General features: G+C 37.7%; 1 protein-coding gene across 1 annotated transcript; it reads right to left on the minus strand.

Moving 5' to 3' along the window:
• Positions 1-2: 2 nt before the first annotated feature.
• COX16 (cytochrome c oxidase assembly factor COX16) lies at positions 3-26086 on the minus strand. The gene is made up of 4 exons (XM_077909801.1): positions 25835-26086; positions 18020-18091; positions 3425-3487; positions 3-436 (listed from the first exon to the last, which is right to left on the minus strand). The coding sequence occupies exons 1-4, from the start codon at positions 25901-25903 to the stop codon at positions 320-322; spliced, it is 321 nt and encodes a 106-aa protein (XP_077765927.1). The 5' UTR covers positions 25904-26086; the 3' UTR covers positions 3-319.
• Positions 26087-26818: the final 732 nt, after the last annotated feature.

Below are 26818 nucleotides of genomic sequence, written 5' to 3' on the forward strand. Positions count from 1 at the left end.
TATAATTTTCTTAACATGTTTTAATAGTATCAATACAATCATCAGGTGATACTTTGGAGACTGATTTTATACCATGTGAGGGACTATAAGTAAAACCAAAACTCTCATCAGCCTGTGATCGATATTATTTTCCCACATAGGTTTGACATAAAATCACTGCCTGAGGTTACTGCGACTTTTTATCAAGATTATCTGTCATCACATTACTCATAACCGGGCTTCTGCAGTTCTGAAATTTTCTTCCCATTGAATATGTAGTGGGTATTCCGATTGATAGGTAACATTTTTGTTTAAAAAAAAAAAAAAAGAATCAATTTAGTCAAGTTGTCTTAGTCTTAAGGATTTCTGGATCTCGTCCTTGGAGGAAGTCAGGATCTTCCCAAGGCCTGGGTCCTCGAATATTCTTCCAGTCATCAAAAGTGGAGTCCTTCATTTTCTGTAGGGTCACAAAAATTAAAGTATATATATTAGGGTAAAATCCCTGTGACTTTTATTAGGACATTACTGAATGAATGAATAAATAAGTGAGTGGAAAAAATCCAATAGGCCCTCAATTGTAATTTTAACAAGTCAACTGCATATCATACATAATAACTGAAGTAATGGCATATCTCTTAGGATTTAGAATTTCTCTTGTTTGCTATTGATATTAACTAGACTATCTTTCATACTTTCCCCTTCCCCATCAGAATAAAATTACCAAATTAGAGAAAGAGTCTACATACTTTATTTTTGAGAGCACAAAGAAAGGCAAGAAGCCGGGAAAACAAGAGTCCAACTTTAAAGGCTGTTTCTCCATAATAATGACTAGCATGGGTTAGCATCGGTGAGAGTAGTAAAGGAGAGGAAAAGAACAAAGGTGGAGACCCTACAATCTGCTAAAACAAAGAAATGATGATTTATCCTGCACCTGAGAAATAAGCCTGAGCCTGCAAATGAAAGGACATTCCCCACAGATGCCGGGAGTAAATCCCTTTCTGTCAATAAAACCTAGCTTCAACTACAGTTTGGATCATTGTACCTTCACAGTTAGTGTGAAATGCCTCTCAGCACAGAAATGAAGGTAAGATAAAGGATAGAATATAAATGTTTCTTCATCCTTCGACACCACTCTGACACTAAATTTCCTGTATCTGCTTTGATTATTCTGAACTTATTGAGTAAATAAAATGGAAAAAGAAGCTCAGATAACACAGAATAGCTTATATCCAGATATAGGGAAAATGATACAAATTTACATTGACACTTGGATAATAAGCATTTCTCTTTTACTAACAAGCTATATAACCTTGGGCAAGTGATTTAAGTCATCTGGGCATTAATTCCCTCATAAGTAATAATAAAATGGCTCAACCAAATGGTCTACATGGTGTCTTCAATTCTTAAATTCTATGGTTTTCAAAATAACTAAAGTAAAATTTACTCCCAAACCTTCCTTAGCATCACTACATCACAAAGTGCTTACAGATTGAGAAGTAATAAGTTACAAGTTTGGACAAAATAATGGGGAAGTAGGGAACTGAAACCATTCCCTAAAGGTCACTTAGAATTTTGCTAGGAGTCTGTATTAAATATATGTGGATAGGGGATCCCTGGGTGGCGCAGCGGTTTAGCGCCTGCCTTTGGCCCAGGGCGCGATCCTGGAGACCGGGGATCGAATCCCACGTCGGGCTCCCGGTGCATGGAGCCTGTTTTTCCCTCTGCCTATGTCTCTGCCTCTCTCTCTCTGTGTGTGTGACTATCATAAATAAATAAAAATTAAAAAAAAAGATTTAAAAAATAAATATATGTGGATAAACAAAGTTCTACGAATTTAATGTGCAAGGGAGTAAATTATTTTCAAGTATAGTTATGAAATTATCCAAAGTTATTAAAAGGCTTAAAGAAAGAATGACCTTTACCCAGATAACATAAGATATATATGTTCAAGAGAACTTAAGAATTATTCTTAGACGGGATGCAAGGCTGACAGAACAACTTCACATAAAAGTGTTTCAGTCTTCAAAGATGCAAGGCTGCAAGGCTGACAGAACAACTTCACATAAAAGTGTTTCAGTCTTCAAAGATCTTTAGTAATTGAAAGAGTCTCTGTGGAATTTTGTAAAACATGTAGTCATTGAAGACTATCCCGTACGTGTGTTGGGCAAGACCATCTAAGGCTTACCACTTAGCAACCAACTGCTACAGAATTGGGCATGATACAGAATCAAGAAGTGCTGATGAAAAGCAGTGTTACTGTTGGATTTTCAGCCCTGCTACACTGGAGACCTCTCTTTACTATCAGGTAAAGATAGTATCTAGCTGCTACTTTAACATACACCTGAGACACCAAAAACGCTACTCTTTAGGAATAAGGATTATGCCCAGAGTAATACCTACTTTAGACTCACACCAACAGAGCTTAAAGCCAACCTCTGACAAGATCCTCTAGGGAGACAATTTGGAGAATGAGTCCCATAGAGTTACAGAACTTTAGGAAACACCAAAGCCTTTCACAGATCTTCCCTTAAAAAGATAAAGCCAAGCTCAAAATGATTAGCCAATAATGGAACTGCCTGCTAAAATGAGAATCAACAATCTTCACAGGTCTCTTCAATGTACTATTCACAATGTTCACCTTTCAAGGAAAAATACCAAAACATACAAAGAAAGAGGAAAATATGATCCACAGCCAAAAAATCAACAAACTATAAGAAATGGAGAACATCTTCCCTCACCACATGCATAATACCATGTGCTATTAAACACTTTCATTTTTGCTAATCAGATGGGTGGACAGTAACACCCCATTATAATTTTAACTAACTTTCCTATAAGTTTAGTATCTTGTCATATGTTTAAGAATGGTATTTTTTTCCTTTTCTCTGAAGCTTTACATTCTTTGCCCATGTTCCACTGACCAACTAAAATATTAAACTTTTCCATATTGATCTGTAGGTGCTTTTCATATTTAAATAAGTTAATTCATCATGATAAAATATACAATATTTTTAGGACTCCCCATCTAACTAGTGACTTTATATATATTATTTTTTTAGGTTAAACTTTTGAGTTTTTATATATACATTCCTCAATCTTTACTTTTAAAAGCTTTTGAATTTTGTATCACATTTAAATCAGCTTTTCTGACTCAAGACCACCAAAAAGAATCTCTATTTTTTTCTCCTAGTATTTTTAGCCTTTTTGTACTTTTAAATTCTTGTTCCACCTAGAATTTATTCATTCTGATATATGAAATACAGATCCATCTTTATTTTGTTTTCAAATGACCACACAGTTGTCCCAATACTATATTGTTTAAGGTAAATAATTTTTTCTGCACTAGTAATAATTTAAGTTCACCTTAAGACAGAATTAGTCACTGACTTGGAAAACTGTTACAAAAGAGAGATTACATTAACATATAACATGTTAACATATGTACCTCATACTCCGATTCCAGTGACACTTTATTCATTTTCAGTTTTTTTTCTAATTCTGGATCAATCTGTAGAAAAGAAAGAAGAGCCATAAGTTGTTTAAGTCTGTTAGATCCAATTTTGAATTTAAAAAGTCATATAAGGGATGGTTGGGATTGTATGGCAGATCACAAACATATGATAAAATCTCTACCATCAGATGAATCATATAGTGATAACTAGCATACTGCTACCACTACTACTACAGCTATCAGCAGCTAATTTTTACTGAGCACTTTTTACATGCCAGGCATTTTGACATATATTATCTTTTAGTACTCACAAAAATATACAAGATAATTATTATGATAATGATCACAAGTAAAGATAATGGGACATAGAGTTTTAATTACTTGTTGAAGAGGAAGAAATTGGCTTTGAGCCTTGGCCTTGTGCCCCCACAGTCCATGCTGTTAACCATCACCCTAAATGATGTTATTACATATAAGTAATATAAAAAGTGCAAAAAATATAACGCTGCTCTTGAAAACAAAAAAGGATACCTTCAATACACCTGAAATAAAGAAGTATCTAAGAAAAAATTGGACAGGATTCCATTGTGGTAAATAGGAGCTGATGCCATGTTACCTGTATGTGGCAAAGTGTTTGGGAAAGAAGAATGTGATTGCTAAAATCCATAAACAACAAAACCCAAATTAAAATAAATGCAATAGCAGAATCGTGACTGAACACAGCTTAAGACCAAATTAATACACTACAAATACAACCTGAGGATTCCATTAGAATGATGCACAAGAGTTGAGATGAATGAAAGAAAAAGTATATTATGAAAGCTAGACTCAAAAATTCCAACACACATCTATGAGGGGTTTCAGAATTAGATAACAAAAAGAATGGAAGAAGGGATATAATTAAATAATTGACCAGTGATTAATTAACATTTAGAAAAACATGAGTCCCCAGATTGAAACAACACAATAAAAAATAACTGCAACAAAATAAAAACAACCCATTCTTAAGTAACAGTAAAACTTTAGAATACTAAGGATAAAAAAAGAAAATCTCAAAATCAAAAAAGAGTGTAAAGACTGTATACTTACAAAGGAGCATGGATTAGAAAAAAGACTGCTCATTAGCAACTTTGTACACTAAAAGATGATAGAATTATATCTTCCAGTATTGCTATTGAGGGAGGATTACTTTCAAACTCAGTTTTATTTTTACTATTTTATCTTTTTTCTTTTTTCTTGACTTCTGTTTGATTTTTTTCTCACTCAGTTTTGAGTGGTAGAAATATATACAAACATCAATAATTATAGAAAATATTGAACTCATCTATTAACTACGAGAGATTTTCTGAACTCTGAAAAATAATCCAGCTATACACTACTTATAAGAAATGCACGTAGAAAAGAATGAAAGCACAGGCTGACAGTAGAGGGTTATAAAAATTATAGCAAAAAACAAAACAAAACAAAACTGCGGGGACAGTGATCAATAAATAGCAGTATTTACAATGAACAAAACAGAGTTCAAGGCAAACAGTATCAAAAAGGAACATTTTACATTGATAAATGGAACTTTTCAAAAATATCTAAGAATTATAAAATACATTTTAAAAAAGAATTATAAAATATAGGGGTGCCTAGGTGGCTCAGTTGGTTAAGCATCTGCCTTTGGCTCAGGTCATGATTCCAGGGTCCTGGGATTGAGTCCTACATCAGGCACCCTACGCATATTTTATAATTCTCTCTCTCCCTCTGCTCTCCCTCACCCTGTGCTATCTCTCACTCTCTCTTGCTCTCTCAAATATATAAATAAAACCTTTAAAAAGAAAGAATTATAAGATATGTGACTACACTACTTTAAAATATACGCAGTGAAATGGATAAAAATGTAAGAAATAAACACAAACATTCTAGAAGAGTTTAACATAACTTTTGCAGAATCTAATAGATCAAGCAGATTATAATGTGATTATTGAAGATATGAATAAAATAATAGGATTTTTCTAATAGGCATATAAAGAATTTTGAGCCCAGAAAATTTAGATTGCCATTTCCCCTCAAATACACACAAGATATTTATAAGAATAGAACTTGTTCTAGGGGGATGCCTGGGCGGCTCAGTGGTTGAGCATCTGCCTTTGGCTCAGGGCCTGATCTCAGGATCCAGGATGGAGTCTCACATTGGGCTCCCTGTGGGGAGCCTGTTTCTCTAACTGCCTATGTCTGTGCCTCTCTCTCAATGTCTCTCATGAATAAATAAATTAATTAATTTAAAAAAAAGTGAAGAGTCACCTTGTTGAACCATCTTTTTCATTCTAATAGTTTTAATCTTCTTGGGCGGACAAATTTCTTGGCAGGCAACATTTCATCTGCACATAATCACATTTTCAATTCTTTCTTTCTAAACTTCATACCACTTATTTCTTTTTGCTGTTTGACTATCCATGCTATGAGGCTATACCTCTAAAATAGTACTAAAAAAGTAGCTATAATTATGGATATTCTTTTCTTATTCTTAGTTTTAATTTTAATTTTAATTAAATTTAAATGAGAATACTTCTAATGTTTCTTTATTAAGAATATTTACGATGATTACAGTTAATAGAATTCAACAAAGTGGCTAGATTGACACACAAAAATCAATCAACGTGCATGGATCTACTTACAAAATCAATAGGGTTTCTTTACTCAAGTGAAAACCAATTAGGAAATGTCAGAAAAAAGAATCCATAACCAGAATAGTCTTATCTATTTAAAAAAATTAAATCCATAGCTAAATGCATTTTTAAAAAGAAAGACTGAAGCACAGGAGGTGTCACTGGTAAATTCTATAAAATATTTAAGGAAGTAACACCAATTTTACACAATCTGTTCCAGAAAATAAAAAAGGAGGCAACCCAACTCGTGTTATGAAGCCAGCTTTGTTACCCTGACACCAAAACCTGACTGTTGGGGAGGAATTTTTCCTTCTTCCCTTCTAGGTTCATTGGCTGGCCTAATAATTAACTGACATAAAATAGAGGAATAGGAGAAAAACTAATTTAATTATGTATGTATGGAGGCCCACAAAGACATGACACTCACAGGTAGCCAGGCAATTGAGTCAGGCAATTACATATCATTCTGAGCTAAGGAAAATGAGATACGGAACTGGGACTTAAAAAGGTAAGAAGACGGGATCCCTGGGTGGCGCAGCGGTTTGGCGCCTGCCTTTGGCTCAGGCGTGATCCTGGAGACCCGGGATCGAGTCCCACGTCGGGCTCCCGGTGCATGGAGCCTGCTTCTCCCTCTGCCTCTCTCTCTCTCTCTCTCTCTCTCTCTCTCTGTGACTATCATAAATAAAAATAAAAGGGTAAGAAGCCAATTCACAGGAAGATGAAAAGAGCATATGTTTGGTAAACAAATGTCTACCATGCCACACAGGTAGGTCTTTCTGATATAAAAAGTTACATCTGGTAATAGGTCTCTTCCTAGTATAGGCCCTCCATCTAAGTTGCTTTAGGCAGTTAAAGGAGAGATAAAAAGCTTTCCCACAGTCTCCTGGGTTTTAACTTCAGCTGAAAACAATTCACATGCCCAAATGGCTCATTTTGGGACAGCATATCCTTCCTCCCCTCAAGACCACATAGTAGGAGGAAAAAGCAAAAACTAAAACCCACAAAAATCTCTGGAGGAATCTCTAGTGGAAGAGTAAAAATAGCTTTCAAACTAACAGAACAGTAAATTAATAAAATATTATTAATCTAAAAGAGAACTAAAAAACGGCAAAAAGAAATAATTGTAACAAATAGCACACCAAAAGAAAGCATATTTAAACCCAAATATATAAAAAATTACATTTAATGTAAATGGATTTAATGATCCATTAAAAATAAGACTATTAAAAACATATATTCTGTTTATAAAAGATCTACTTAAAACTTAAGTTTATAGAACGGTTAAGATTAAATAGAAAGCTAATGAAGTCAGGCTTTAAGGGAAAAAAAAGCATTATTAGCAAGCCAAGTATTAAGAAAAAGACAAGAGAGGGACGTCTGGGTGGCTCAGCAGTTGAGCATCTGCCTTCAGCTCAGGGCATGATCCTGGAGTTCTGGGATCGAGTCCCATGTCAGGCTCCCTGCATGGAGCATGCTTCTCCCTCTGCCTCTGTCTCTGCCTCTCTCTATGTGTCTCTCATGAATAAATAAATGAAATCTTTAAAAAAAAACTAAAGAAAAGAAAAGAAAAAGAAAAAGAGGCCCAAACAGAGTCAGTTATGCTAAGCTCATGTCACCAAACTGAAACTTAATATCTAATATAAGTTCTGTCCTCCCTCAGGAATGTAATCTTAACCAGTCAGTCTGGAATTTCCTGGTCAGCAGTAGTAAGGTAAATAAACTACGTGATTGTCCCTCCTGTCCCCCAAAGAAAGATGAAATAATGTACTCTTTCTTTGTCTCTGCTCTATTCATCCTACAGTCTTCTATTTTATACAGCTCTTCAGATCTCCTTTCCATTTGCCTGATTCATGATCACTGAATAAAAGCAATTTGATCTTTAAATTTATTTGAATTTTGTTTTTTAACATTAGTTTCCTCACAATAAAAACTCAAATCCTCATCAAGATGTAGTAACTCTGAAATTAAATGTGCCTAATATCATGAAATGGAGTAATAGTGAGATGTTAGCACAATTTTCTCAGTAGCAGATAGAAAAAAAGATTTTAAAAGTCAACACTACTGAAAATTTGAGAAAACACTACAAACCTGACCAAATGGATGTATTTATTAATTTCCTGTCCAAATGGATGTATTTATTAATTTTTAAAATATACCCAACAATGCCAGATATACATTCTTATCAAGCACACATTGTTTATATATAAACTGATCATATGCTGGGTCACAAAGCAAGTCTCAACAAATCTCAAAGAATGAACTCATTGAAAATATTCTTTGATTACAATGCATTGAAGTTAGAAATCAATAAAAAAGTAATTTAACTAGAAAATCCCCTATACATATAAACTAAGGAAAAACACTTCTAAATAGCTTATGGACAATTGAAAAAAAAATGATTGTGAACATATTACATATTAAACTTGCATGGCATAGCTAAGCCCATATTTAAAAGGAAATTAATCAGCTTACAAGCATATATTACAAAAAAAGATGGAAAGGTAATGAGCTGAGAACTACCTCATAAAGTCAGAAAAAAGAAAAAAAACTCAAAGGAAAAAGTAAATTAAGAACAGAACTAATTAAAGGTCAAACAAATGCATGACAAAAGAACCAGCTAAACCAAAAGCTGTTGATAAATCTCAAGTAAAATTGACTTAGAAGAGAAGTAAGAGTTAGAATGAAAAGATCAACAACATAAATTTTATGGGTAATAGATACTGGGATAATATGAATACTTTTAGGCCAATAAACCTGCAAATTTAGACAAAATGGACAAATGCATAGAAAAATACAACTTTCTAACATGTAACAGAGAAAAAATAAACTATTTAAACAGTATTATTAAAAAAAATTAAAATAGGGACACCTGGGTGGCTCAGAAGTTAAGCATCTGCCTTTGGCTCAGGGCGTGATCCTGGAGTCCCGGGATCTTGTCCCACATCGGGCTCTTTGCATGGAGCCTGCTTCTCCCTCTGCCTATGTCTCTGCCTCTCTCTCTCTCTCTCTCTCCTGTGTCTCATGAATAAATAAATAGGATCTTTTAAAAAATAAATAAATAAAAATTAAAAAATAAACAGTATTATAATATATAAAGAGCTGAATCTGTACTTTAAAATCTCACATAAAAAATTAAAATAAAATAAAATCTCACATAAAGAAAAACCCAGGTTCAGATGGCTTTACCAATGGATTCTACTAAAGAAATAATGCCAGTGTACAAAAAAACTTCTAGTTATGTGGTGAGCATAAGCTTGAAGTCAAAACTTGAAAAAGACAGTAAGAGGACAGGCCAACTTCACTAATGCAGAATTCCTGAAGAACACACTACAAAAAGAATTCAACAACATACCAAAAGACAGTATACCATGATCAAGGTGAGCTCATTGCCCAAGAAGGCACAGTTAATTTGAAAATCACAATGGAATTTGTAAATAAACTAATACAACAGAACAGACAACAAAATAGGCACAGAAGAGCAGGAAGGAAAAAATGTTGTCTCTAAATGGTACTCGGACAACTTGTTGTCCATATTAGGGAAGAAATCCTATAAGCAGAGTTAGGCGTCCCCAGAAAAAGAAAGACCCAGACATAGCTTTTTTGATACAAAAGAAGTCATTTTAGGTCCCCAGCTATCCCCTCCCACCATTCTCCCCACACACCCCCACCCCAAACTGTGCCTTACCAACTCTACTTGCCCAAGCATACTTCTTGCAGAACTATCTAGGGGGATGTGAGAATTACAAAGAAATGAAAAAACAAAACAAAACAAAAAACAAAAAACAAAAAAACCCACGGTAGTTAAGAATTTTAAGAGAACAAAGGGAATGCAACAACTGTCTCTAATAGGCTAGTAGATAGTCTAACATATCAGAGACACACACACACAAAAAAAATCAATGGTAAAAACTTCCAGTGCTGTTTCAAAAGTAAAGATTGACCTAGCATATTCTTGAGTTGTCTTTGCAGGATTGAAACTAGCAGAAAATTTAAAGCTTGTTTTTCTTTTCTTTTTTTTTTTTTTTACGATTTTATTTATTTATTCATGAGAGTCACAGAGAGAGAGGCAGAGACATAGGCAGAGGAAGAAGCATGATCGCTGCGGGGAGCCCGATGTGGGACTCATCCAGCCTCCCGGGATCATACCCAGGGTCAAAGGCAGAAGCCCAACCACTGAGCCACCCAGGAGTCCCTAAAGCTTGTTTTTCAAAGAACTCTCTGTCATCAGCTACTGTTTCTTTTCAGACCCCACTAACAAATACACTGGCTGTCCCTTCAGAAGCTTGGACTCTGGGTCAGGTGATATGGTCTGATGTAGCTTCGGAACATAGGTGAGGTTTGCTGGGGTGAGGTCCGGAGCCGACCACCAAGAAAGAATTCTTGAGCTGTCTTTGGTGCAAAATGGTAGTTTTATTAAAGCATGGGGACAGGACCCATGGGCTGGAAGAGCTACTGCCCTGGAGGTTGTGAGGGGTGGTTGATTACATACTTGGGAATTGGGGGAGGTAAGGAAAAGGGAGGTTTCAAAAGGATTTTCATATGTTAAAGAAGACTCACAGGATACTGGTGGCCTTGCCATTGTCAAGTTAAGGTTTCTTTTCCTTCTAGCAGGGCATTAAAATTAAGATAGTTGGGAGCTTCCTGAAGGAACATTACACTCTGCCCACTTCAAGTATCTGTCAGTGGGCTGCAGGTTATAAGGACATTTAATGGTATCTACATTTCCTTCTGGAAGCTAGGTTATTGATTTTAAAAAATGCTTTGTTCTTTTAAATTACTAAGATATCTGTAACCTGAGGGGGACTCATGTCTTGCAGGATTATGATCTCTGTAAGTTAACTGTTTTTCCTTTCCTTAACTTTAGGGCAGCCAGGAGTGCCTGAGGAATGTCACACATATCCCACCTGGGGAGAAGGTAGGGGGTTACAGAGTGTCAGCTTCTGCATTGTCCTCAGCTAGCCTTCTGTTTCCTCATCAGTTCCAGCCCAGGAACAAGCAAGGCCCTGCATACCTTACATGAGATAACCAGTCCAAGATCCCATCCAGTTCATACTGGCTCACAGATCATGTCCATAGCTCCTTCCCCTTGTCCAACAGTTACTCTGCTTCATCATAATGTTAAAGTCTCTGCCCCAGGAGGAGCAAAGGCTTCATAATATAGGATGAAGGTATAGGCATGTTTTCTAAGTATATCTACACAACCTTATTCCTGCCTTTATGTGTGATGACAAAGCTCCTCTTTCTGAATATTCATCCTAATCTTAAATAAAAAGAACTCTCTCACCCATGTTTGGGTAGTCACCGATTTGGAAGTTATTCCTGTGATCTCCTTATCTGCTGCAAATAAAGTTTCCTGTGTATGACAACTCCACCTGCTATAATTACCTGTAGATCACCTACTGTAATCTCTGTCACTCACCAGGAGCAAATGGACTCACATTAGTGTAGTTACAATCAGCTCGGTTATAGTTCCTCCAATGCATGTGGGTTTTTTCCAAACCACCGAGCAATTAACTCAATTCTGACACCGCCTACCTGAAGATAGAGTCAGATCCCATAGGTTAATGGCTCAGTCATCCAAGACAGCCCTCCACTCCACTTCACACACAAATTGCAAATCCAGGATGTCACCTATACTTCTGACTGGCTATAGACTGGAGGTTCCAACAACCCCTCCCAGAGTTTGATCCATTTGCTAGAGCAGCTCACAAAATTGAAACATTTTATGTATAAAATGCCAGATGGAAGAGGTATTCTCTAGGACAGCCACTCTCCCAGCACCTCTACCAGTTCCCCAGTTAGAAATCTGTCCAAACACTACCTTTTTGGGTTTTTATGCAGGCATCATTACACAGGGATAATTGACTGAGTCCTTGCCATTGGCAACTGATTCAACCTCTAGCCTTACTCCCCTCTATGGAAGTCAAGGGGTGGGACTGAAAACTCAATCCTGTCTCACAAGGCTGGCTCTCCTAGCAAGTTACCCAGGGGCATTTCATAAGTTTACTAAGAGAACAGGAGACACCTTGATTGCTCTCAGCACTTGGGAAATTCCAGGGATTTTAGCTCAGTGCCAGAAACTAGGGCAAAGACTAACTACATATTTCTTTATAAATCAGAACATCACAATTCCTCAAACCGTATACAAAAAAAGAAAAAAAAAATCAATCCCATTTGGGTTCCATATCTGCAGATCTGAGTACAAAAGGCAAAATAAAAATTTTAGCATTCATACAAAAATATTTATATTCTAGAGTAAAAAATTATATTTGAAGATTATATTTGGAAAAATATACTTGGAGTTAAGAAACTTCTTAAAAGGACAAAAAAAGTATAAAGTACAAAAGGAATAAAATAGATTACACTAAAATTTGTTCATCAAAAGATACCATTAAGATGACTAAAAATTTTATAATCTGGCATATATAAAGAAATCTTACAAAACAAAATGAAAAAGGCCAACAAGCCACAGGAAAAATGAGCAACTAAGAGCTGAAATATCACAATAGAGGATAAACAAAAAAGGAAGCCTAAGTGGCCAATAGAAATAGAAGTGATCAACCTTAATATTGACTCCTGGAAAAAAAAGAAAAAGAAAAAGAAAACAAAAAAGAAAAAAGAAAAAAAGAGACTCCTGGGTGGCTTAGCAGTTGAGCCTTTGCCTCAGAGTGCTATCGGGGTCCTGGGATGAGTCCCATATCAGGCTCCCCATAGGGAGCCTGCTTCTCCCTCTGCCTTTGTCTCTCTGCCTCTCTGTGTCTCTCATGAATAAATATAGCCTAAAAAAAAAAAAAACAAAATCAAAAAAACAACTCACTCCTGGAGAGTAGTAAGGGGATTAGCCCCCAGTCTATCTGCCTACCAGAAAAAAGGATAAACCCTTTCAGGAGGAAAACAATATCACCTGGAATCTCTACAACTGTTTACAAACAATACCTAATATTTAATTTAAAAATTATAAGGTATGTTCAAAGACAGAACATATACTCACAAAACCAACAAGAGAAAAAAATTAGACAATAAAAGCAGATCTATAGTTAATGTATCTTGGGGATAGGATTTTAAAGTAACTCATATATATTCAAGATACTAAAGGAAAAAGTAAAAACATGACTTCATTGAAGATTTCTCCAGAGTATTAGAATATATAGTGAAGAATTAAATGTACTTTGGGGCATCTGCATGGCTCAGTTGGTTGAGTGTCTGCCTTTAGCTCAGGTCATGATCCCAGGGTCCTGGGATGGAACCCTGCAGGAGGCTCCCTGCTCAGCTGGGAGTCTGCTTCTGTCTCTCCCTCTGCCTCTCCCCCACCATCCTGCTCCTGCTCATGTTCTCTCTCTCTTAAATAAATAAAATCAATTTTAAAAAAGAGCTAAATGTGATTTTCAAAACAAAAAAAATACTATAACTAAAATCACTAAATCAACGAATGACTTTAATAAGAGATTGGACACAGCAAAAGACAGGGTTAGTGACTGGAAGATAGAACAGAGAATATAAAAATTAAAAGTAAAAAAAGAATGGGGAAAAACAAAACATAAAAAAAGCTATTAAAAATGTTGGATACATCTGGATTAGAGTCTCATAAAGGAAGTAGAGAAAAAACTGGGCAAAAGCAACATCTGACAAAATATCAACAATTTTTTATGTTTTCTGTGGTTTCATTAAATTCTTCAAAGAAAACAATAAAATAACACAATCATTTAGCTTTCTCTTTTAGTGATGTTTGGATCATGCTGGCATTGGTATTATAATTGTTCTCATGATCTAAATCTTAGAAAACATGGTCACACATTTACAATCTTAAACTAGTACTCTTTTAAAGTAAAAAAAAAAAGACTGTTCATGCTAAGGATTATAATGTACTTAAATGTACACTAAGGTCATACTACTTGGAATGATGTAACATGATGATCTACTATCGTGGGTCTGTGGTTGTTTGCATTAGAAGTCAAGAGGAAAAAGAACTATCACCACTAAGGATGATGGATAAACTATGCCACATCTATTTCACACTTATTTTTTAGCCTACCTCTTGGGTTCTGTACTTGCCTTTCCACTTTCCTAACCCATGACTGAGAAGCAGGAATTTCTGCTTTCTGAAATGCCAGACTTTCAGTCCTAAAATCAGGAACAGTTACAAGCAAATTCAGGTCAGTCAGTCTGAATCAATATCTTTTCCCCCCTCCTCAAAACATCTCAATTGAATTTACCCTCCCTTAATCTTCCTCATCTGTATTTGTACTCTCAACCTCAGACTTGGCCCCACCTTGATCTCCACAATCTTGCCCTCTTGACTCCTGCTTGCTCTCAACCTCTCAACCCTTATAACCCCTACCAACTTCAATTAATCTTATCCTGTCAGTCCCTCTCATATTTAGTCCACCTCATCCTCTCTACCTTGTTTGAACTCAATCTCACCCACTGACTCTTGACTTCACCTGAGTCTGACTTCTGAACATCAACCAACTTGGACCTCTCAATCTCCACAGGTCTTGTGTCTGATCCTTCTCACCTGAACTCTGTCCACTCAGCCTCCTTCTGTAGACCTTGACCAACCGCATCCTCTCAACCTTGTTCTCTTCAACCAACCTTGTCCTCTCAATTGCAATGAACCTCATTCTTTTAACTTTATCTTTCAACTTTATTCTTCTCTTTAGTGTAACCTCATCTTCTAGACCTCTCCTCTTAACCCAATCTCATTCATTCTCTCCTTAACCTAGTGATTGACACTGCCATTTATGTAGTCCTCAAAACCAAAACCTCAAGCCATGCAAGATCTATTCATAGTTTTATATGTATCATATTAGTCATCAGATACTATCAATTAGCTGCTGAAAATTGCTCTGGAACTCATTTGTTTCAATCTTCATTACAAATGTTTCATTTCAAGTTTCATTACTGCCCATGTATACTACTGCTGAAGTGCCCTAACAGATCTCATGTCTCCCTTCCCACTTTGTTCAATCCCCATCCATCTTGTCCTCCATGGCCAGAGAGGGATTTTTAAAATGAACCTCTGACCATATGCCCAATACTTTGCTTGTGTTACAGAATATTAATCATTTCCACCATTTAGCTAGCACTCATTCTTTTTTCTTTTTTTAAAGATTTTATTTATTTATTCATGAGAGACACAGAGAGAGAGAGAGAGAGAGAGGGAGGCAGAGACATAGGCAGAGGGAGAAAGAAGCAGGCCCCATGCAGGGAGGACGATGCAGGACTTGATCCTGGGACTCCAGGATCATGTCCCAAGCCAAAGGCAGATACTCAACCGCTGAGCCACCCAGGCGTCCCACTAGCACTCATTCTTAAGGTCATAATTCAAAGGCTGATGCTTCTAGCAAACCTTCTTTGTCTAGGTCTAAACTATATTCCTCTTTTTGAAGTTCTAGTAATGTTTTATGCAAAATTCTAATACAGCATTTTACTAGGCAATTATATAACTTGTTTGAGTACATTTTTATACTGGATGTCTTCCAGCCTCAATTATGCCATAAGCTTTGTAAGAACTAATTTCTTACAAATGAATCTTTATCTGTAAGATCTGACACATGATAAGCACATGACAAATATGAAATTGTTTTTCTTTTTTTTTTTAATTTTATTTATTTGAGAGAGAGTGAAAGAGAGACAGAGAACATGAGCAGGAGGAGAGGCAGAGGCAGAGTGAGAAGCAGACTCCCTGCTAAGCAGGGAGCCCATCATGGGGCTCAATCCCAGGACTCTGGGATCATGACCTGAGCTGAAGATGAACAACTAACCAATTGAGCCACCCAAGTGCCCCTGCAATTGTTTTTCAAATATATACATGTTATCCCATTTCCAAAAGTCAGATTATTATAACTTTCATCTTAAAGGGAAAGGGAAAATTTTTTCTTTTTTTTTTAAGTTTGTCTTTACTTATTCATGAGAGACACAAAGAGAGAGGCAGAGACACAGGCAGAGGGAGAAGCAGGCTCCCCACAGAGAGAGTGCTGAAGGACTTAATTCTAGGACCCTGGGATTACAACCTGAGCCAAAGATAGGTGCTCAACCACCTGAGCCACCAAGGTGCCTCAGAAATAATTTCTTAATAAAATAGGTGGAATGCTAACAAACTTTCTAATACAATTGATAATTGCTCTATTCTTGCAGAGAAATTGTATATTCTTTTTAAATTTAATATTTACTCTAATACTTATGGTCTTTAAAACTAGTTGGAAATAAATAAATAAATAAATAAATAAAACTAGTTGGAGCTGATGTTTCTCTTATTTTTTTTCTGTTCTTTTTTTATATAAATTTATTTTTTATTGGTGTTCAATTGATGTTTCTCTTAAACCATGAATTAACTGAGAAAACTGAAGAAGTCTTTAATACTCTTTACTTTCCTACCAATAATAATTAATTAATAGAATTAATATACATTACATAACATATTTCATTAGCAGACTTCAGTAATACTGGTAGAAAATTTTACTTATATGTAAATATTATATATATGTATATGCATATAGGAAATTATATATATGTTTTTAAGATTTTATTTTCTTGAGAGAAAGCACGAGCAATGGGAGGGTCAGAAGCAGTCCCTGCGACTGCAGGGCTCAATCCCAGGACCCTAGGATCATGATCTGAGCTGAAGGCAGACACTTAAGCAACTGAGCCATCCAAGGCACCCCACATAAATACGTATATATTTATATATTTATTTAATTTATTTATTTATATTAATATAATATATAATTAATTAATATATAATTTTTAATATATAATTTATATTAATATATTAAATTATTTGTTTATATTTATTTATATTTATATTTATTTAAATATATTTATATATAATATATATTTTATATATTATATATTTATTTATTTAATTTATTTAATATTTTATGTGCTCGCTTCGGCAGCACATATACTAAAATATTTAATATTTTATATATATATATTTATAACATGAGAAATAACTCAAATATCAGATGTAGTCACAAACAAAAATGATATACTTCTTTTTTTTTTAAAGATTTTATTTATTTGAGAGAGAGAGAATATAAGCAGGGAGAGGACAAGAGGGAGGACCACAGGGAGAGGGAGAAGCAGATTCCCTGCTCAGCAAGGAGTCCTGAGATGCAGGGCTCATCCCAGGAACCTAAGATCATGACCTGAGCCAAAGACAGACATTTAACCATCTGAGCCCCCAGGTGCCCCCAAAACTACATATTTCTGAATGAATTCACCAGAGTTAATTAACCAGAGTTCTTATGTAACACTTGGCCTAAATTTGTTAGTAACTACATAATCATAGAGGGTGAAAATCCTAGCACTACTTCTATTTTTTTTTTTTGCACTACCTCTAAATAGCCATATAACCATAGGTAAATTACTTAAGCTCTCTGAGCCTCAGTAAAATAAATTTCACCAGTAAAATAAATTTCACATACACACACATATATATGTATATATAATTTTACATATAATATATAAATATGTTATATACCTATATATATAAAAGGTAACTACCATTATTTATTTATTTATTTATTTATTTATTTATTTTACTACCATTATTTATAATGAGAAATAATTTTCCTTTCCTTCAGTATTAGTATGTCATTATACTTTATATATCAACATAATTTATAAAATTACTGGTATTAATATGAAATAGCTAATTTATAATTGGAGTAATAAAATGGGAGTGAATATATTTTATTGGAGAATGCAGTATTGCAAATTTTCTAATGAATAAGATTACTGAATTCTTTGCATTTCATGATTCATTTCCATATGATGATTAATGTTATCTTAAAGAATAAGAGCCCAAAGATCATATGTCCACCTTGAAAAATTAGACAGAACTCAGACAGCTTAGTACACTGAGTATACACATCTAAGCCAGAACATATGTATAGACAGACACGTATCAAACTCCAATTACAGTCCTTACTTTAATTTTCACAGCATCATAGCGGATTTGTGAAAACTCGCGAAGACCAAAAGAACCTCCAACAATCAGCAACTGAAAGAAAGGAAACAATCAAACAAAATAGAAGGTCAGAATTCAGTCTATCTACAGATTACTTATCTAAATGCCAACAATGAAAAAATAAAAATAAAAAAAAAATAAATGCCAACAATGGCAGCTCACACAAAATCCAATAGGTTACTTTCCTGGTAAGTTAGCATTCATCTGCTCAGAGTAGATGCAGTATATATACACTGTCACTAGGAAACATTTTATCCTATTACCAAATATCAAAGTCAGTACCCTAGCCTTGTTTGTTTGTTTTTAAAGATTTCATTTATTTGAGAGAGAGAGAGAGAGAGAGAGAGAGAGAGAGTGGGGAAGGAGCAGAAGGAGAGGGAGAGAGACATGCAGTCTCTGCACTGAGCGCAGAGCCTGACACAGGGCTTGATCCAAGTACCCGGAGATCATGACCTGAGCCAAAACCAAAAGTTGCATGTTTAACCAACTGAGCTACCCAGGTGTCCCCAGTACCCCATACTTGTATTCCACTGTATGGTTTAAATAACATCATCACAAGCATTAAGCTAAGAAAAAAATCCATTTAACAGATGAGGAAATAAAAGCATAGCCAACTAAAAGACTTGCCTATAATTACACTCGGTAAAGCTAGAAATTCCCTTTTAGCCTCATTTCTTCAAGACCAGAATTCTTTTGGGGCGCCTGGGTGGCTCAGTGGTTGCGTGTCTGCCTTCGGCTCAGGGCATGATCCTGGGGTCCTGGGATTGAGTCCACATCAGGCTCTGAGCAGGGAGCCTGCTTCTGCCTCTGCCTATGTCTCTGCCTCTCTGTGACTCTTATGAATTTAAAACAAAACAAAAAAAAGACTAGAATTCTTCCAATTTCATGATTTTGCAAAATCAGCCAACTACACAGTAGTTGGCTTCTCCATTTTCTTACCAACTAATAAAAGGATCTAATAAAATACACCACACTTCTCAATATGTGGCAAACCTCAAAAGATCCCTCCAACTGCCAATGCTGCTTTATCATCTCCTCCAATAACCTAAAGGGCTTTCACCCATAAACTTAAAGCTCCAAAAGTCTAGGAATTTGGATAAAAATAATTTGATCCCTACCTTCCTTTTTATAAAAATATACTAATATTACCAATTAAAGAAATATGAAGATATAAAACGTAAAATATAAAATGTCACAATTTTGAAGTTGAAGTACTAACAAAACCTTGAGGATATAAATTTTAAAACCCAGCAAGTCAGACCACATAAAAATTCTAAATGTCTATCCTGACAAATAAATGAAATAGGGACGCCTGGGTGGCTCAGCGGTTAAGCGTCTGCCTTCAGCCCAGGGCATGATCCCCGAGTCCTGGGATCAAGTCCCGTGTCAAGCTCCCTGCATGGAGCCTGCTTCTCCCTCTGCCTGTGTCTCTGCTTCTCTCTCTGTGTGTCTCATGAATAAATACATAAAATCTTTAAAAATAATAATAATAAAACCCTCTTGACTTTTACCCCAAAACTTTCTGCCTCAATCTTTCACATCCCAGTAAATGTCAACTGCTCTCATCCAGTGACTCAAGCCAACTTCTTTGTGATCTTCAAAAGCTCCTCTCCTTTGTATCTCATGTCTAAACCATCCCTGAGTTCTCTCACCTCCACTTTCAAAATAATTCTTGAATTTGACAATTTCTGACTATACCTTCTTCTAATATTCTAGTCCAGGCTACCTCTTTCTGGAACTCTTTCTGGAACTACTACAATCACAGTACCCACATGGTACATAATGAAGAAGTTGTCTGATCTTTGTCTTGGGTTCCTGGGAGGAAAGTACTAACTTGGAATTTCTTGAGTGACAGGAATATCTTTGTCATTGATGGTGAGTCCCAAGGACCATGCCTGAGTTTACCCTAATGAGGTGACTCATAGTAGGCCCCTCGACAGTTGCAGGATACAGGTGGGCCATGCTGGAATGACCAACCATATGACTAGAAGGGTGGGGCTTTAAGTCATATGATATTAACTTGACCTCCCCACCTCCAAGGAAAAGGGGCTAGACACCGAGTTCCTTCATATAGCTAATGATTCAATTAACCATACCTGGGTGATTAAACCCCGATAAAAAAAACTCCTGGACACTGAAGCTTGGTTGAGCTTCCTGGTTGAACACATCAATGTGCAGGGAGGGTGGCAGGCCCTGATTTCACAGGAAGAAAACATGGAAACTCTGCATTTGGGACCCTCCCAGACCTTTTGGGTCTCTTCTTTTGGCTGTTCCTAATTTGTAGCCTTTATAATAAAAATTATAATTGAAGTATAGTGCTTTCCTGAGTTCTGTGAGCCATTCTAGTGAATTATTGAACTTGAGGGAGTTAATAGGAACCCAAGAATTCGTAACCAGTTGATCAGAAGTATAGGTGGTCTAAGAATCCCAGAGCTTTCAGCTAGTGTCTGAAATAAGGGGAGTTTCATGAAGGATTATTCCCTTAATCTGTGAAGTCTGTGCTAATTCTGATTGGTGTCAGAATTGTATTGCATCACCTACCACTCATTACTACAGTATCTACACTCCTAACTAAATATCTTCATTTGTGCAATACGTCCCATGTCATCTTATGTACTGAAAGACCCTGATTCATCAATTTTCCATTTTCTATCTCATGAAAATCTTGCTTATTATGATTCACCATAAAAATGTTATTATTTCTCCACTTATTAACAAACTTCTCTAGACCTCACTTTCTCATATTACTATCTTCTTTCCTTGTTCCTATCTGCTGTAAAATTTCTCAAAGTTGTTGATGCTCACTGTCCCTTCCACTCTCTCTTAGACCCATTCCAACCACCAATGACATCCAGGTTACCAAATCAATGGTTGACTCTCTGTTCTCATCTTATTTCATGAGTAAAATTTCACAGTTGATCATTTTCCCCCTTTTCTCTTAAACCTGGTTTTTCTTTTACCTGAGAATACTTCTTAGTGTCCTTTATTGGTTTTTCCTGTATACCTAATCCTCTAATGTTAGAGTACCCCAGGGCACAATGGTTAGTCTTCTCTATCTACATTAATTTCTTTTGTGATCTCAATCAATCTTAGAACTTTAAAAATATTCACATGTTGATCATTAACATTCCACCTTTAGAAGGAATCAAGAAGGGGTACCTGGGTGGCTCAGTTGGTTAAGCATCTGCCTTCAGCTTAGGTCATGATCCTGGAGTCCTGGGATGGAGCCTGTATTGGACTCCCTGCTCAGCAGGGAGCCTGCTTCTTCCTCTCCCTCACCCTCTCCCCCTGCTTGTGCTCTCTCTCTCAAATAAATAGACTCCCTGCTTGGCAGAGAGCCCCATTCAGGCTTGATCTCAGGACACTGAGATCATGACTTGAGGTGAAACCAAGAGTTGTACATTTAACCAACTGAGCCACCCAAGCACCACATGATCTGACAAAGATTATAAAGGAATCATTAGGGGCACTCAGTGGTTGAGTGTCTGCCTTCAGCTCAGGTCACGATCCCAGTGTCCTGAGATCAAGTCCTGCATCGGGCTCCCCGTGGGGAGCCTGTTTCTCCCTCTGTCTATGTCTCTGCCTCACTCTCTGTCTCTCACAAATAAATAAATAAAATCTTTAAAAAAATTTTTTAATAATGCAATCATTATAAAAATGTTTCAGAAAGCAGTAACAGATGTTCTTAAAACAAATGAAAAATTAGAAAATCTCACCAAAGACATAGAAAAAAGAAACAAAAGGTGACATCAGTGAAATGGCAGAGTAAGAATCTCCAAAAATCTTCTCCATCAAAGCAATGAAAAGATTGGCAAAAGTTCTCAAATCAACTTCTTCAAAAGTCTGAAAATTAAGCAAAGGCTTATAGTAATGTTTTGAACATTTCCTAAAGAAGACTGAATCTCAGTAAGAACAGAAAGTTTGGTGGCATTTTTATTCCTACCTGTTCACCCCAGCTCCATGGTAACCATGAAAAGAAACAGCATGCAATAGTGGTACAAAGCAGTAACCTCTGGAGGGGCCAAATGGAGTTGGGGGCTCTTTAAAATTTTATTCTCTGAGAACTGTCACTGCTTGACCAATCTGGTGGTTCAACAGAAACCTTAGTCACAAGGCTGTCTTCAGTTTTCCTGACTTAGAGCTCAACTAGCACAACACTCCCAGGAAGAATGTTGAAAAAATTCAGAGGCAATTGTTTAACATCATGACTGACTGCAGTGGTAGGCAACAGAGCAAATAACAGTCTAACCAAAAAAAGCTTAAAAGGAAAATAGGAGAGATAAGGTGTCCACAGAGGACTCTGCAAAGTTCACACATATTCCTGAGAATCTATAAAGAAATACTCATAAATAGAACTGTGCCCATGTCGAGTGGTGTATATAAGCTCAGGAAAGATAATGAGAAAGTCCTAAACACTTATATATGGCTAACCTTGAGGCTCTGAGCAAGCAAGAAGTAAAAGCTCGAGGCAGAGTTGCATCCTGCCTGGCTGAGTGTTGAAGACACACCAAAACAAGGCCCTTGACAAAGATTTACTAGTCCCAGGTGTTAAGGAAACCTCCATTCAATTAAAAAAAGAAAAATAGCCCTTGGGAGTGCCTGGGTGGCTCAGTGGTTTAGTGCCTGCTTTCGGCCTAGGGCGTGATCCTGGAAACCGGGGATCAAGTCCCACATCAGGCTCCCTGCATGGAGCCTGCTTCTCCCTCTGCCTGTGTCTCTGCCTCTCTCTCTCTCTGTGTCTCTCATGAATAAAAGAAAAAAAAAATTTAAAATGAGCAAAAGATCTGAATAAAAATTTCTCTAAAAAAGAAATACAAATGACCAATAACCATGTATGAAAGGATGTTCCATACCATGTCATAAGAGAAATGCAAATCAAAACCACAATGAAATGCCTTCACATCCACTGAGAAGGATATAATTTTAAAAAGATGGACAATAACAAGTGTTGGCAAGGACGTGGAGGATTCACTGCTGGTGGGAATGTAAAATGATGTAGCCACTTTGGGAAACAGCTTCACAGTTCCTCAAAATGTTAACCATGGAGTTACCAGATGACCCAGCAATTCTACCACTCGGTATATTACCTAAGAGAAATGAAATCATACATCCATACAAAAATTTGTACATGAATGCTCATAGCCACATTCATTATGGTCAAAAATGGAAACAATCCTAATTTCTTTTTTTTTTTTAACAGTCCAAATCTCATCCATGGATAAATAAAATGATAAATAGGATAGGATTAGGATAAATAAAATTGTCTAACCAAATGATGGAATATTATTTAACCATTAAAAGGAATGAAGTTTTGAAGCGTGTTAGAACATGAATGAATCTTGAACACTATGCTAAGTGAAAGAAGTCGGTTACAAAATGCCACATGTATTGTGTTATTAAATATATAGACAGGAAATGACTACTAGTGAGTATGGTATGTCTTCTAGGGTGATAAAATTATTCTAAAATTAGACAGTGGTGGGGGTCCTTGGGTGGCTCCGTGGTTTGGCGCCTGCCTTTGGCCCAGGTCATGACCCTGGAGACCTGGGATCGAGTCCCATGTTGGGCTCCCTACATGGAGCCTGCTTCTCCCTCTGCCTGCATCTCTGCCTCTCTCTCTCTCTCTCTCATGAATAAATAAAATCTTTAAAAGAAAAATAAAATAAAATAAGACAGTGGTGACAAGTGCATAACCACAAATATCCTAAAGACGCTGAATTGAACACATCAAAATGGGCTAATTTTTTGGTATGCTGGAACCAGTACATCACTGGTCAGATCAGAAAGGTAAATTCTGCAGACTAAATGGGCAATGTGGAAGCTGAAACAAATATATCCTCCTTTTCAAGTAGTTTGGACAAGAAGGGAAGGAGAATAGTATTAGTGTATACCTGGTATTCCAAGTCCTCTTCTGTATGTCCTATGAAGCATTAGTATTTATCCAAGAGAGGAAATAATTTCAGCTCTAAGATAAATGTAGTATAGTCATTATGGCGTGTGCAACTGATACATGATGAAGAGGAGGTATCTTTTGGGTTCTTTCTAGCAGTGCTTGGTTTCAGAGTACTGAACTCCATTTTCCTCTCCCGATATATTTGTATATTTAGGGCTCATATTTTGAAACATGATCCTCTAGGTCCAGTAGGAGGTAGAGACAAGGACAGAGTAACACATTTGGGGAAAAGGCTACTGTGGCACTTTCTATTCCCTGAAATAAAAGAGGAAACCCCTAAGTACCCAGAAGGTACTTCCCCACTAGTGGTTTTAATATCCCAGCTCTGCTGATTTTTGAAAAATGAGAAACAAAATCAAATGGGGTTTCACTGGGACATGCAGGTGACCTCAAGTTAGTGACCACAACCACACTTCTGAATGGATCTCCATTTAGGGGGAAGAGGAATCTACAGAAAGGACAGTTTTCACACATGCCCTGTTATCTACACAAATATAATTACTACATTTTCTTTTAAGACCGTTTTCTTTGGGATCCCTGGGTGGCGCAGTGGTTTGGCGCCTGCCTTTGACCCAGGGCGCGATCCTGGAGACCCGGGATCGAATCCCACATCGGGCTCCCGGTGCATGGAGCCTGCTTCTCCCTCTGCCTATGTCTCTGCTTCTCTCTCTCTCTCTCTCTCTCTCTCTCTCTGTGACTATCATAAATAAATAAAAATTAAAAAAAAAAAGTTTTTAAAAAAAAGACCGTTTTCTTTAAGATTGTATTTATTTATTCATGAGAGACACAGAGAGAGAGAGAGAGAGAGGGAGGGAGAGACACAGAGGGGGAAGCAAGCTCCACGCAGGGAGCCCAGGACCCCAGGATTATGACCTGAGTCGAAGGCAGATGCTCAGCCACTGGGCCACCCAGCTGCTCCAAGACAGTTTTTTTTTTTTTTTTTTAAGGTCACTTTTCTTCTTTACTTCTGCTTAGATGCAAAAAGCGGTACCTGCACCTATACCAATATCCGTATCAAAGTGACAAATCGTTATGTTATTAAAAGAAAGTGGCTTTGGTCCACACGCTTTATTGAAATGGTTTCGTTTACTAGGCCATCCAGGCTTGCCGAAGCAAAATAACTTGCCAAGGTGCAATAGCAAAAAATAATAATAATAATAAAATAAAATAGTTTTTTTTTTTTTTTTTTTTTTTAGAAAAGGCGGGGCCACAGGGAGGGGAGCTGTCTGGCTGGGTTCCAAGTCCGGCTCGTGCTTCGTCAACCTCAACCTGTATCTTCAGGACGAAGTCCTCGGGGAACGCAGGGTAGGGCTGGACGCCAAAAGTACGCTCGAAACGATCAACCGCAAGTCAGCGGCCTTTGCAAGGCTGTTACGATGCGTCCCGGCAACGGTCCTAAACACTCCCATCTCCACAAGGTTGTATTTTCGCTCATAACAACCACCCGGGAAGAACGACACCGGTTCCCAAACCAGGAAGCCGAAGAAAGGTGGAGATGCCCGAATTAAGGGAAGGCAGCCAGTTCCCACGACCCGCAGCACCGTCCAGGTGGAGCAGGGGGCTGGAGTGAAATCCGGCGCGCTCGCTCCCTGCTAACTGCGAGGGGAGGGGGGCAAAGGGCCCTCAAGATCCTAGGGCCACGGAACCGGGAAGACTCACGCCGCCGCCGCCAGCCCCTTCCTCGCCCCGGCGCGGCCGGCCCCGCCTTCCGCATCCGGGCTCCCCGCCTTCCGCATCCGGGCTCCCCGCCGCCGGAACCCAGCCCCCCCCACGCCCCACCCCTTCCGGAATCCCGCCCCGCACGTTCTCCTCCCGGCGCTCACCAGCATGGGGACCCCGTAGCGCAGGGTCTTGTTCTTGCGCAGGGCGCGCAGCAGCGCGTGTACAGACATGTCTGAGCTTTTCCGCGCACGCGGACGCCTAGTTCAACGGGCCCAGCGCGGCCTCCCGAATCCAAGCTCCCTCCCCAGGAGGGAGACCTTGACTTCGTCTCCTTGCCCTGGCCTCCCGGCGCTCCGTCCTCCCCCGTTAGGCCTCCGCCAGGCCAAAGCAATCGATGCGTCGTCACACGCTCGCGCGTCCGGGCGGAAATTCCGGGGGTTCGTGATTTGGTTCCGGAGCTCTGGTTGGCAGAGGGGACTTAGGGACCCAAGCCGTGTTTGTAATCATCATCAAGTGATGTGGAAACCGGTACCTCCCACGTTGTGGGTCTGGACCAGCGTCTTCTGACGTTCCTTAGCATATAGCCGCTCTATAAAATAAGCGAAGGAGAAAAAAAAGAAAAGAAAAAAAAGGTTAACTGTGGAGGTGGGAATGCAGCTTCTGGTTCTCTGCCTCTTTGTGGGGTGGGGAGTTTACCGAGTTAGTAAAGATTTTTAGGAATAAATACATCACCACAAAATGGTAGGTTGTGTGGCAGTGTAGTGCCTTGATATCGCTGAACAACTTTAATACATAGCTTGTAATCTTCAGTCTATTTACGAATGTCTATTTTCCACTCATTCTGCAACCCGCCAGCCCACATTTTTGCAGATCATTAGAAGGTTTGAGGAAAACAGATGAAAAGAGACGATCTCTGCTCTAAAGAAGCTGGCAGGTTGGTGGGCAAATGAACGTGTGGCTTCATGACCACAGTTGCTTAGGACACACCCCCCACGTGCCATTTGCGGGGTGAGTCAGAGGCAGCCTCACCTACCAAGTACTAATTGAGATGTCAACACTATAGAAAATGCAAGTGACCTGGAGAATCATTTCCCATGTTATCCCTGAGATCTTCCCATCTGTCCCTGCCTCTCTGGCCACTGAAA

Source organism: Canis aureus, chromosome 9 (genome assembly GCF_053574225.1).
Source record: "Canis aureus isolate CA01 chromosome 9, VMU_Caureus_v.1.0, whole genome shotgun sequence".
NCBI classification, from domain to species: domain Eukaryota; kingdom Metazoa; phylum Chordata; class Mammalia; order Carnivora; family Canidae; genus Canis; species Canis aureus.